This window comes from Phoxinus phoxinus, assembly GCF_949152265.1.
Source record: "Phoxinus phoxinus genome assembly, chromosome: 8".
Classification (NCBI taxonomy): Eukaryota; Metazoa; Chordata; class Actinopteri; order Cypriniformes; family Leuciscidae; genus Phoxinus; species Phoxinus phoxinus.
Window position 1 is genome coordinate 4439443 of NC_136883.1, and position 14671 is coordinate 4454113.

A 14671-nucleotide genomic window follows, 5' to 3' on the forward strand; every position below is an offset into this window, starting at 1 on the left:
AACTTCAAATTTCTAAAAGTTGCTAACCCATTCTAGCACTTCTTCAGACTTAATGTTTTACAGTAAGAAGCAAGACAGTTGGTTAGTGCAAGAGTCAGGTTCTCCGTACAGAAATAGATTTTTAGCAATAACTTATAAACCTTTAAAGGTGCATTGTGTAATATTTAGGAGGATCTGTATACATGAATGCAATATCATATATGTACATAACTATGTTTTCAGTGGTGTATGAAATGAATACACCACTGTGTTGAAAATGAAATGCGCCGTCATGTTTCTACAGGAGCCCTAAACGGACAAACGCGTTTCGTCACTATGTTGTTCTTCGTGCAAAGAAGCTAGATAAAGTCAGCGAATAAAACACTGGCACAATGATGAACAAGTAACAATAATATTCTCTATATATCGTTTTACTGATAGTTAAGTAAACATTTCTTAATTTAACTTTGTAAAGAAACCTCATTGCTTAACTGGCTACTCTCTGCTGTCTCAGACGATGACTTCTTTTCCTGTCGGCCACCGTAACTTCTGTTGGTTGCCATTCGCAACCTCACCACTTGATGCCGCTAAAATGTACACACTGCACCTTTAAAGACAGACCTACTGTGTGATTTTTACCCCCATCTAGCGGTGAAAAGGTGTATGACCATCTAGTGAATATTAGTTTCTGTTCCTCTCAATTCCGATTTCGTTTTAACTCCTACGGTGGCCAATGTAGTCCAAGATTAACATGGCTTCCAGTTCGACCTCGTCCATGAGTATTCCTTCAAGTGATGAGGTTACTTTAGAAAACTATTATAATTTGCAGTAATTTAATTAGTCAGTTAACATATAGGTTATGACATCTATGTAAAATGAATAATAGTTTTATGTTTTCGTTATTTTTTTACCATTTCATTGCTAACATCAGCTATCAGGTTCCCAGACGAATGCAAGCTAATCTTAGTAAAATAACTTTTATCAGTGCTATCGTTACTCTGTATATTGTATGACATCACTAGAGTAAGGCAAAGTTTACATTGTAGGCTATATAATTTTCTCCGTGAGCAGAGATCAGTTGATGTGATGGAGGTGCGAGGGAGAGGGAGAGGTAGAGGGAAAGGAAAAAATAAAAACAGGGCCGGTGCCAGTGAATTGCGGAGACGCAAAAGGCGAAGCTTGAATTAACGGGTATGTCCCTCTTTGGCTTATGTACTTTCAAGATGGAGGGGCAACATGGCGACCGACATTCGAATGGCATATTATACACTCACGAGAATACTTTATTACTTGAACGAAGTAAATATACATTAATGAGCACATATATTTTTGAAATAACTAAGTGTTTTTAGCTAAGAATAAACTAAAAAAGTTGCACAGTGTAGCTTTAAAGACAGACCTACTGTGAGCTATCATGTTGTTAACCGGTCGTATATGCTTTTGTTGAAGCAACCCGTCAACTTATTTTTTAAATAATTGTATTTAACAGCTTAATTCCTGGTGAAAAACTACATTACCCATGATGCAGTACAGAAAATTCCACAAATCAGAGAGCCAAAAGATCTCTAAAGCTCCGCCCACTTCCATGAAGCACTTAGAGTCGGTGCTGTCAAAATACTTGAATATTTGTTTATTTATAAATATTTTACAATAAACCAAATATATTGTTTCTATAAATTCACAACTTTAAACAATTGGTTTTATATATCTCCATCGGTTTTCCATTTGTTTTTTTCAATCATGTCATTTGCAATGCTTCATGGGATTGTAGTTCTTTCCCTCCCTAAAACTTGTCTTGTACCTTTTGTCTGTTTGTCTGATTTTCAAATACTTTTTTGCTTCAAATCAAAGTTTATTCTCAAATCAAGGCTTATAACGCTGTTAATATATATTATTAAATCCCTATTGGAGAAATGAATGGGGAAAATTCTTCCAGATGCAACGCCACGAGACACTGTTGCAGGGGCGGAGGCAGACGATTTAAACATTCGGGGCTTAGCCCAAACCTAGGGGGGTCCGGGGGCATACTCCCCCGGGGAGATTTTTTTACCATTTACGTCAGCTAAATGCACTATTTTTCAGGCTGTTTGAGATAATAGAATGGCTAAAAATCTATACACTATCTGGGAAAATGATGATAGTTAGGCCTACTCAGTAAAAAAAAAAAAAAAAAAACTGGACGCGCGAATGAGGTGAATTCGCGGCCGTGCTAAACGTCATTCGCGCTGCAGGACCTCCAGACGTGCGTAAACGCGTCTTCACATTGACTTAAAGATTGAAATCACTCGCGCCAGACGCTCTATTCACGTTCGGTGTGAACGGGTGTGAACGCAGCATACACTTGTCCGCGGTTCGTCCGATGCTGCTTCTGAATCTCTCTCTGGCCGGTGAGGTTTACTGTTAGTGTTCCATATAAAAAAACTTTGTTATGTCCCTAATATTAACTTCAGCCAGTTATGCTCGCTACTACGCAGGTGAAAACATACAATAGCCCGCCAGCCCCTGATGACAACGACGAAGAAGAAGATTTATATTCTTCGTTAGTTTTTATTGGCAGTTGGCAAACAAGCTGAGTGATGCGCGATGCATTACCGTCCACCACCACGCACGGTAATAGAGCTTTTGTTTCATTTTTTGACGCTCCAGTCAGAAAGACTGAGAAGGAATGGAACAAAGTTGAAGTTATTTTAAAAAACCTAAAAGATTCGGGGCTTTTGACAAAACATTCGGGGCTTAAGCCCAATTAGCCACCCCCCCCCCCCCCCCCGCTCCGCCCCTGCACTGTTGTGTACGGACACTGTTGTACTCTATTGAAGTGATTGTGTATTCAGTTGTTGTCTCTCTCTTTTTCCACAGTAATTTCCAATCATCTGCCATGTTTGAGGGGTCGGAGTCCGCGGACACACAGGAAGTCAAATCTGACAGCACCCTTGGGTCCTCTGTCTCCGCCTGCAAGAAGGTGTGTGTGTGTGTGTGTGTGTGTGTGTGTGTACAACATCATGCCAGTGTTAAAACCTGAAACATACACTAATGCAAGTACATGAGCGCAAACACTTCCATCAATGCGAAAGCTGTTGGCACGCTGTAGGTTTTGGCCCAAGGCGGCACCACACCATACTCACCAGGTGAGCTCTTGTTCTTGAACACCAGTAAGAATCTCATGCTCCAATCACAGTGTGATTAACATGCAGCCGTGCTGATTGGCTGACCGCTTCCACCTGTCCGGGGAACAGGGACTTTGGCTTTTTGCCATCAGCACTTTTTACTCTGTAGGCAGCTGCACTACGAGTCAGGTTACATTAGCTGATGTTCTGCCAGTGTGAGAGAGAAAGGACAGAGAGAGAGAGAGAGAGAGAGTGTGTGTGTGACAGAACAAGCAGCGTGATTAGCCCAATATCTCCCTTGTCTTCTAGCTCTTTTAACTTTGTCTCAGTCAGCCAGGCGCTTTATTAGTGGGTTGGTGCTAAAGTAAAGTGTTCGCTGTGTGAGCAGATCCAGGATCAGGAGAAGGGGAAGTTACAATAGCGTGACACTGTACTAATCATTTTTGTAGTCCTCATGGGAGCCGTTATGAGATTAAGTGGGACTGGTCATTATTGATGAGCTCAGGGTTCGACACCCTGTTTGACGTGGCTTTAAAAAAAAATTGTTTTATTATTAATCATTGTCTTGTATCATATAGAGATATTGAACATTATTATTATTTATGACTGATACAGCTCATAAGTGTCCAATATCCACTGTGTAGTATTGATTGTAATAGTTAAAGTAACACCAAGTATCTTTTCCTCTGCGGTCGCCCTACTGGTTGCAAGCGGAATTGTCCATTAGCACTGTCGTAAATAATTTAGCCTACCGCAGCCTACTGTCGCACACGCACACGCACGCGCACACTCGCTGTTGATCTCCAGCACCGGCTTTGGAATCAACAATGGCCACAGACAAGGTAGAGTATGATGCATGATTTACGCTTACAAAGGCGTCCGAATTTGAGGAAGTGGTGGGGGAAGTAACGTATGCCGTAAAGCACTCGAATTTTGTAGTTCTTTTTGTGCACGGGTTCCGACCCGAAACCCGAAGTTACATAGTGCCAGTAAAAGCGATACAGACCACGTCAGGCTATGGCAGACGTGTCATTTAACTTATTTTAAGTCGATGTACCATCACAAGGGTCTTGGAAATATATTATGAAGGTTGAAAACCTACTTAGTGTTACTTTAAATTTTTTATAGATAGATAGATAGATAGATAGATAGATAGATAGATAGATAGATAGATAGATAGATAGATAGATAGATAGATAGATAGATGCATATTTTGATTTTATTATTGTAGTGTAAGTGTTCTTCATTATTATTAATTATTTTATTATCATTATGGTATTATTTTTATTAATACATATACATAATAATAATGTTATAATAAAATATACTTAATGAAATAATATTTATGCAAAGTTGTTTGGTCACAGACACAGTAAAGACTTATTTTGGGCTTTGATTGCGCTTGTTACTTGAATCAACGTATTGAAGAAAAAATCAATAGAAGAAAACATTCAGCTTTATCACACTTTTGTGAGTGTTTAGCTTTCTATGCATTTCATACGAAACAGACTGCGTGACTACGAGGAAGGATTACTGTGAGAGGTCGTTTAATTTGGCCAGCAGATTGAATAACTTCTCCATTTCTAAATGAAATAAATACACATTAATCTCTTGCGCACTTATCCCGTGTGTGCTAATGATTGCCCATCTGCCGACGGTTATCTTTCATGTAGCGGCATATTAGCTCTGTCAGTAGTTGAACCGTGACGCAACTGTCCCAGCGACCCTGTCATATGGTCATCTCTGCCAGGAAAACAGTCGGTACAGATGGCACACACAGCAAGGGCAGAGAGAACACACACATGTGCTCACACATAAAAACACAGATACAAACACCCACAAACTCAAATGAAACAAAGTAAACACACACACACACACACACACACACACACACACACACACACACACACAGGGATATGTGTTTACTCCTTAAATACACACATGATTAATCAATGCTTACTTAGCCACACTGATAATGACTCAAACTGAAGGTTACAAACTAACAGAGGGTTTGTGTTTGTTTAACGCACCATAGTGGCAATTCAATTAGAGGTCTACATTTATATATGTAACAGCAAACATTTTCAGTGTGCATTTACATTCTGTATCAAACATTATTACGGTTTGTGCTTTAATGAAATAAGCATAAGTTGACCTGCAACACATGACCTGCACATTGGCGTTACGCAGTATTAAGCAGCACAGTTCACTGAAATGCCACACACTTCATTAATAATTCATAATAGTCCATTACTGACGTGGTTACTTGGCTGTAAAGCTGGCATGTTACACGCCAGTGACCGCATGATTGCCAGAAGTATGAGGCCATATTAAATATTCATATGTAAATTATAATAAATAAATGACCAATCACCACAGACATGGTGAAGTCAATGGGTGCTTGCTTGCTGTTGGCCGGATTGGTGAGAACGAGATGCTGTGTGTGTTGAATATTTGATTGAGGAAAAATTATTTAAGGCCGAGAAACTGAAAAGATATTAAATTTGTGCTTATGTGTATTGCAACAATTCAGCTCATATTAAAGTAATATGCTCTGTATGGAGATTATGTATTAATCTTGACTTCCGTATTCTGTAAACCAAATCAAGTTTTTTGTGTTTTTTTTTTAAAGATGAGCATAACCGATGTCCATCGCATATGCAGATTGATATCTATAAGTTTTTGTTTTCCATCTTCTTACTAACATTCAGATGTTAAAATGAAATAAAACGCCAACAATAAAAATAACTGGTTAGGTTAGCTGCTTACTTTAAAATAAATATATATCTCCATCAGTTCATACTGGTGTTAACACTTTCTCAAATTAAAAATCCCAAAAAGTAAACCACTTTTTCAATTGAACAAATGTATTGCTTTATTATAATATTAAAAACATGTTTAAAAATGTAGTAAAATATATTACGATAAATAAACCATTTGTCTTAGCTGGTGCCCATCGTTCATCAAGAAGGCATGTCTTTAAATTCAGTTAATTTGATGTGTGTGAACTGTCCAATGGAATTTCTTAACACAATTGACAAATGAATCAACGAAAGCATGTAAAAAAAAAAGATAAAGAAACACAGTTGGCAAATGGATTAAGAAAATCAATTGACCAATGCTTCTTTTTTTTTTTGCAACGTAAAAATTTGTTATTAAAGTGTTTTATTTTTACATTTAATTTACATTTTAAACATGCTTACGACTACATGTCAACTTAAAAAAAAAAATAACCCGTTTAAATGTTTCTTTGTCAATTTGACCCATTTTTTTTATTAATATGTTTTAATTCATTTAATTGATTGACAATTTAATTTTTAATGCCACTTCTAGTCCTCTATAGTTTTGAACTGTCCGGTTAGGTATGAATTTAAAAGAAAACAGAATCCAAAAATGTGAAAAACCTCAACATAAATCTACATGCAAAAGACATTTCCAGGTCAAGTCACCTTTATTTATACAGCGTTTTATACAATACAGAAAGTTTCAAAGCAGCTTTACAGAGATAACAGGGAAATGACCCATTTCGGCTGCTGTCCAGAAGTCAGTTCAGTGTTGATCCAGTTCCTTTGTGAAGATCATCAATTATTCAATTAGTTTATTTCATCTGAAGCAGTTCTGCAGCAAAAATAAAATCCTCCAGCTCAGTTCAGTTCTCATACAATGGTGTCAATGCTGTCAGATCAATTATATTGTTGAATATTAAGTGTCTCCGACTAAGCAAGCCAGAGGTGACAAAACCTGATCCGCCGACACGAAGTGTGTGTGATCATGACATCAGTGATCTCTCTTGGTAAAATCCAATCACACGTGAACTTCACAACATTTATGCATGGTATTTTCAAAAAGGTGTGTGTAAAAATGGATGTAAACCCTGGCTGTAAGTTCACAATTGAACGTTTTGAAGTGTTGTGGTCTGATAAAAGTGTGTGTTTGTGTCAGGTTTTGTGCAGTAACAGTGTTCTGGATTCGTCGGAGTACTGGCTGAAGAACGATAAGGCGCTCTGCAGAATTGGATTCCTGGAGGACCAGCATGATGGCGGCTGCCCGACAGTGAGTCTCTCTCACATATCACACACTCTCAGAAGAGCTGAAACCATCGGCACGTGTGTGTGTGTGTGTGTGTGTGTGTGTGCGTGCGTGCGTGCGTGCGTGTGCACATGTGACCGCGTGGAAGTGCGGTGGCATTTATATTGTGTTCAGCCCCCTCTGATAAATGTGGTCTTGATTGGGGTGATAATGCGGGATGATGTTGGCTGTGGCTGAATAATAAATGCCGTAATTCTCTGAACTGAGAGAATACATTTAGCTGCACGCGGATGACAGCTGCACAAACTGCAGGACTAGATAATTAGAGTCTAATGACAGATTATATACCTCACTTTACTTTAATGACAAGTTTCTTGTCTCGTGTAAATGACGGCTTTGCAACCATCTTGCTATGCATACAATTATGCCACGATCACGCTAGCATTTTTGCACCTTTGTGATGAAACACTACCTGTCTGATTATATGCGAAATGCTAATTTTATGGGAAATGTATGGCAGGATTGTTCAGTGATGTAGGTCTTTGCTTAATTTTGTGAACTGAAGCATTTTACTAGAATTCAACAATTAAAAATTATGAATAGTTGGGAAATGCAGGAGACTCCTATAAAAAATGTCATATCTGAATGCTCAGTTTTGATTGGTTAGAACGTGTGTGTTATTGCATTTAAACAAAGCTACTGAACAAAACCGCATTGTTGATAAGCGAAGATCACTCTCATATCGGTACTTTAGAAAGTTGACCTAACTTAAATAAAATAAGGCAACATATTACAGTCAGCTTGGTAAGTTAACTCAACTAACAACGGAAAACTTAAAATATTATGTAAATTGTTAAGGCAACTTCAGATGGTTTAGTATTTAGCAATGCAAGGAGCTACAAACCTCAGTCTTCCATCATGTTTGATTTTCAAAGCCCATTTTAATGACATGGCAAAATATATTAAATCCCAAAGTTTCAATGAGATGCACAAATCTCAAAATGTTAATTCAGTAAAAAATATATGAAATCTGACGTCTAACTAACAGTGACAACGGCAGCATAAATTAAGCCTGTAATTTTTTTTTTATAATAGTCACCAAATCATTATTTCAAGCTCCAATGCATGCTGGGAACTTGCAAAACATTGTTCAACGTAAAATGATGTGTTCAGATGACTCAATTTGGAAAAATATTGGAGTATAAGTGCAATTAAACAACTTTTGTTAGCAACATGTTTAGAGTATTCTTGTTCAGTGCACCCAACTGGACCTCCTACCCAAAATAGTTCAAGCTAATTTTTTTAACATTTGTCGTGCATGTTTTTTTTACAGTGGAACAAACAGAAAAGCTACTGGTGCACCTTGAAATAAAAATCAATACAACTATGTTTTTAATTGTGCAAAGTGTGTCTGATGTCCGCTGGTTCTGTAGCCAGGAAATAACAGGCCGTAATTTGTGATGGCAGAAAATCTCTTAACATGTTCCGTGTGAGTGCGCTGGGCCGGTCAGACTGTGACTTCTCCACCCCCGGGCTCAGGTGCAGTCAGAACAGGTTTCATCAGGGCTGGGCTTTTACCGCACTGATGTCACACATGATGTTCCTTTAACACAAAAGCTCCACACAGGGAATCAAAACCCACACACACCAGCTGGCGCCGAGATCCTAATGCCAGCGCCGAGTGCCAAGGCTACGGTGAAGTAGAGAGAGAGAGTGAGAAAGACACACTGTAAAAGTAATTCAGGGGATTATTACCCCAACTTAAGTGCATGGTTGCATTTCAAATAATTATAATTATTATTTTATGTTGCAAATATTATTTTGGTAGTTGACATAATAGTGTTGATCATTACATTAACTTAATAGTGTGTGTGATTTAAACTAAAAAAAAATTATTATTGTGGGTGATGAACTGAGAAATAAATTTTTTGACATATAGGAGGTCATCCTACTAATATCCTGTAAGTTTCAGAACTGAAAACTTGTTAGTCCAATAAAAGCTTTGACAGCAGGCCCAGCGGACGACAGGTTTTTCAAAGTGGGGATCTGTGACGTCACAGGGTATCAAACCCCGCCTCCGCAGAAGAAGATCGACGCCTACTTCAACACCGCCTGTTTGGCCCCGCCCACCGATCCGCGCATTACATGAAACTCATTATAATATGCAAAACTGTTATCCAATCATAGCAGTGGGCGTTTACTTCTGATAACGTTAAGTCTTCAATGCGGCACGCCCTTAAAAACTGAGCGTTTCAGGAGCTAGCTCAAAACCAGGGTAGAAAATAGCCTATTACTTATTCATTTTGATGTTTTTGAATGTAAAAACCAAACGAAAACATCATAAGTTGACCTCAGACAACAATATAAAAAATTAAAAAAGCTAGTTCATGACCCATATCATTTGTAAATTGGACAGTGGGTTTTCCAGCATGCTTTGCATAGAACTGGATAAATAAATGTTGAAATGGTGTTATATTTATGTTTTGTTTTTTGTTTTTTTTTGTAAAGGGAAAGACCTGGTAATATTTAAAGTAACGGTTTACCGATATATCGCCATGGCTGACATATCGGCTGATATTTGGCAATTTTTAAATATTATTTTTTTGTGTTTGGCCGATGTGTCAGAAGCGGGACTTTTATTTTGACAATTCTGAGAACGCCAAACTCATCAGTCTCCGTTTAACAGTTCTGTCTTATGTGTTGTTGATTGAACTGTTAAACAAAGAAAGTAAATGGTATACGATAAAGCATTATAGTGCTTGCTTTTAATTGCTCAAATCTTTGAATATCTAATAAACATTTCATTTCACAAACCTTGCAGGCTTAGTTGAACCCTGCTGTGAGATCTTTGAAATAGTGAAGTGTGCTTTTGTGGACTGCATAAAAATGTGTTACTCTGTGTGTGTGTGACGGTCGGTCCGTGTGAACTGAATGCGGACAGGAGTTCTACTTTCTCTAGAGACGCAAAAACTACAAACTTTAACTAACTCTGACTAAAAAGCTGATCATAAAAGCAAGAAAACGGTAATGCATTACAGTTTTTTCCAACTGCTTACACACAAAATCTTTTCATGTCACACGATTTTTGAAACCCCTCACTCAAAGTGCAAAACTACACACCAAATCTCCGAAACCACGAGCTATTTCTCAGCCTTTGACTCCGTTTTCAATTGCATAAAACACTTCTTTCAAAACACTACACACAATTCTAACAGGAAGTGACTTGCTTTCCTTTTCTAAACACACAACCAATCAAAATGCTGCACTTATTCACCAGGTCACACACACACACACACACACACACACACACACACTCCTCACATGTGCAAACACTAATTGCTTTACTGATCACTAACCAATCACTGCTTTACTGTAGTATAGGCCTATAAATAGGTCAAAGGTCAGATTACCTGTTTTGAACAATGGATGTCAATAAAGGACAGAGACCCCACACACACAATTGTGTTCTTTACTGTATTCTAAAAAATATACTTTTGGTTTACATGTGTTTATGGTTTTGTTGTATGCTACTGTATACAACAGTAATGTTTGGCCTGATAAATATTTTCTGTTTCTACATTGCATTTGTGTTTACAGTGTTCCCCTCTCAGCAGATTACTTTCACTGTAGAACATTGTATTGAAGTGTAGATATAAGCCTCAGTATGAAAGACCAAAGAGCTTTAGATTTAGAACAACAGTGTTTACATGATATATCCAAAAATGTACTATTATGAAAGAAGTGTTTGCCATTTGATGCAAATGCTTCATTCTGACGTGTGTTTATGGCATTTTAAATGTGTTAAATTTTGAAGGAGATGTGAGGCATTTTGCATTGTGTGTGTGCAGTTTTGGGAATTGTGTGTAGAGTTAAAAAAAAAAAAAAAGTAAATTGCTCAAAAGGGACAGGACAGGTTTCTACCATATTTTTGATCAAATAAATGCAGCCTCTTAAAGACTTCATTCAGAAACATTAAAAAGTCTTGCCAACCCCAAACTTTTGAACAATTGTGTATGTAAAAAAAAATACATTGAATTAGTGATTTCATGTGAAGGGAAATCAGGGTAACAGGTCAAAATGTAGTGTTGGTGGGTTTTGCTTAAACCACTCATGTAATAATCCGTGTTATTAACGGTGTTAACATGACCTTACACATTGTCAGCTCATTACGGTTAAAATCCTAAATGTAAACACACTCAATATATATTTCCAGCTCTTGTCTCTATCCTCCCAATCTGATTGTTTTGTTTTTGATGAAAAATCACTAGACCATCTTTTATCATTTATTATTTTTCTCTCACCTTCATACTGGGTTCCATTGGCATACAGCGATTAACTCTTGTGCATTGATCTCTGCTGGACGAGCGCAGACGAGGAATATTGCCTCCATTTAAACAGTTATTCAGGTATTCATTCGAATTTAGATTATTAGATGTCATTTAGCAGACAGTTTATTGTAAAGGATAGGGACAGAATGCTAATTGCATACCGTGTGTGTGTGTGTGTGTGTGTGTGTGTGTGTGTGTGTGTGTGTGTGTGCGTGCGTGCGTGCGTGCATGCGTGCGTGCGTGTCACTGTGATCAAGAACCGGCGTGTGTGTGTCACTGTATGATCAAGAACCGGAGTGTGTGTGTCACTGTATGATCAAGAACCAGAGTGTGTGTGTCACTGTGATCAAGATCCAGAGTGTGTGTGTCACTGTGATCAAGATCCAGAGTGTGTGTGTCACTGTGATCAAGATCCGGAGTGTGTGTGTCACTGTGATCAAGAACCGGAGTGTGTGTGTCACTGTGATCAAGATCCGGAGTGTGTGTGTCACTGTGATCAAGAACCGGCGTATGTGTGTCACTGTGATCAAGAACCAGAGTGTGTGTGTCACTGTGATCAAGAACCGGAGTGTGTGTGTTACTGTGATCAAGAACCAGAGTGTGTGTGTCACTGTGATCAAGAACCAGAGTGTGTGTGTCACTGTGATCAAGAACCAGAGTGTGTGTGTCACTGTGATCAAGAACCAGAGTGTGTGTGTCACTGTGATCAAGATCCGGAGTGTGTGTGTCACTGTGATCAAGAACCAGAGTGTGTGTTACTGTGATCAAGAACCGGAGTGTGTGTGTCACTGTGGTCAAGAACCAGAGTGTGTGTTACTGTGATCAAGAACCAGAGTGTGTGTGTCACTGTGATCAAGATCCGGAGTGTGTGTGTTACTGTGATCAAGAACCGGAGTGTGTGTGTCACTGTGATGATCAAGAACCGGACGGAGTGTGTCTGTCACTGTATGATCAAGAACTGGACGGAGTGTGTGTCACTGTGATCAAGAACCGGACGGAGTGTGTGTGTCACTGTATGATCAAGAACCGGAGTGTGTGTGTCACTGTGATCAAGAACCAGAGTGTGTGTGTCACTGTGATCAAGATCCGGAGTGTGTGTGTTACTGTGATCAAGAACCGGACGGAGTGTGTGTGTGTCACTGTATGATCAAGAACCAGAGTGTGTGTTACTGTGATCAAGATCCGGAGTGTGTGTGTCACTGTGATCAAGATCCGGAGTGTGTGTGTCACTGTGATCAAGATCCGGAGTGTGTGTGTCACTGTGATCAAGATCCGGAGTGTGTGTGTCACTGTGATCACAGTCACAGAGCAGGACTAGGTTAACAAGAAACCCTTCATATCTGGGATTAAATGTGCATCTGTTTCATTAGTAGATCAGAAAATAATCCACTAAGATAAAACACTGCCAGAAATGGTCTTCTCTTATTAAATTCGGTTTGATAATGTTATGTGTGTGTTGTGTTGTAATTGATGATGTGGGTTTGGGTGAGAGGCAGGTGTGGACGGGGTCTGAAGCGTTTTTAGCTTGTCCACTTTCGACCACTTCCAGAGGTAGTGGAAAACGCATACGACCGGTTTGCTTTCGTAGTGTAAACGCTCATGTGATCGAATGCGTTCGAACAGCCACAAAAGACGCCTACTCTCCGTCTACTGAACAAATGCGTTAAAATAATAGGAAGCGCACTAGCCAGATGAGATTTAATCTTTGTCGGCTGGAGACCCAAGTTTGGTTTGAAGACGAAAAACATACCAAGCACAATGTTCTCTCGCCATTCCTGACTTCTAACACACACTTGCGACTGCCAGAGCAGAAACGAAAGCTGCTGCTCTCTGTGTGTTTTTCAGTTTTTAGTGTAAATTGCGTGAGGTTTTTTCATCCATTAGATTGAAAGATCTGAAAAAGCCCATACATTTACCCACCCATGACCCTCCCCTTGAAGAAATTTAAGACAGAAGTAGTCAAAAGAGACGGATTAAAACACCAGGTGTCCACGGGTATGTGTCTCCCTCGTCTACTTGTGATCCGATCGACCAATACTCTTAACACCAGGTGTAAACATGGCCTTTGTTTCTTCTCTTCCTGTGTCTTCTTGTCTCTCTTCTTGTTTCTTTTCATCTCATCTTGTCTCCTCCTTCTCTTCTCTTCTCTTCTCTTCTCTTCTCTTCTCTTCTCTTCTCTTCTCTTCTCTTCTCTTCTCTTCTCTTCCCGTCTCGGTCAGTTCTAGGCTATCTCATCTCACCACGAACCCCATATTAACCCCTTTCTCAAGGTCAGCGATATGACAGGACTTATTTGAAACTCTCGTCTGACCCTTAACGCTGGGTTGAAATAACACCTATCATGATGTAAGTCAGTCAAAGATGACCCAGGAAACAGAGATACGGAGAGGAACGGACAAGCTGAGCTATTCCCGTGTTAGAGGTTCACAATCACAATACATTACACAAATTAATGGCCTCAAATAATTGTATTCTTCCCTTTTCCCTTGAGGTCCAATTATAATGTCAGTCAAGGGTATTTATTTCTAACACAGTCATAATTTAGGTTGATATGACCATTTACATTTTCTCTCTGTCCGTATATAATTAACCAGGTTAATTAACTGCTAGTAGATGCTGTAATGACACAATCTAGTCTCATAAAGCATATTTCTCCATTGATGTAAGTGAAAGTTTGCTATATGAACTGTTTTTGCAGTTTAGTTCCAGTGTCCGGAAATGTTCATTAGCACTCTTTTTCTTTTCTTTTTTGTCAATTTTTGTATTATATATACGGTATCATAATATAATACCTTGTAGATAAATATTCCTTCAAACATAGATTGCTTACTGCCTTGCATTTTGATATATGCAGTTGTTACTGTACCAACATTTGACATGTAAGTGTAGTGGTTACTGTGCAAAACCATCATGTTTTCCTTATTAAATTGTAAAGTTTTATTGGTGGAGGTCTGATTCTGAAAATGTCCTTCAACACCACTTATTCGAATGTGGCGTCACACATGTATATATGGCGTCAAGAGCATGCCAAACCTGTAGGTGGCAGTGTAACGAGTAGCTCAAGCCCACGTTAGCCAATCAGAATAATAGACCCGAAAATAGTCTCATATTGTGACGTCGGCTAACACTTTTTTTCTCAGTTTACATTACCAAAATCTCCACTCTGGCCGGAGTTTTTAGAAAGAATGGTTTTCAGAGGCGAATTCTCCGTTTGCGTGTAAACGAAGGGCA

General features: G+C 38.8%; 1 protein-coding gene across 5 annotated transcripts in view; it reads left to right on the plus strand.

Moving 5' to 3' along the window:
• sphkap (SPHK1 interactor, AKAP domain containing) overlaps positions 1-14671 on the plus strand; it is a 144062-nt gene that overhangs the window by 93694 nt on the left and 35697 nt on the right. For all 5 annotated transcript variants that reach the window (XM_079620140.1, XM_079620142.1, XM_079620144.1 and 2 more), the window contains 2 exons: positions 2836-2938; positions 7026-7136. In XM_079620140.1, coding sequence (XP_079476266.1) covers positions 2836-2938; positions 7026-7136 — 214 coding nt within the window. The remainder of the gene's footprint in view (positions 1-2835; positions 2939-7025; positions 7137-14671) is intronic.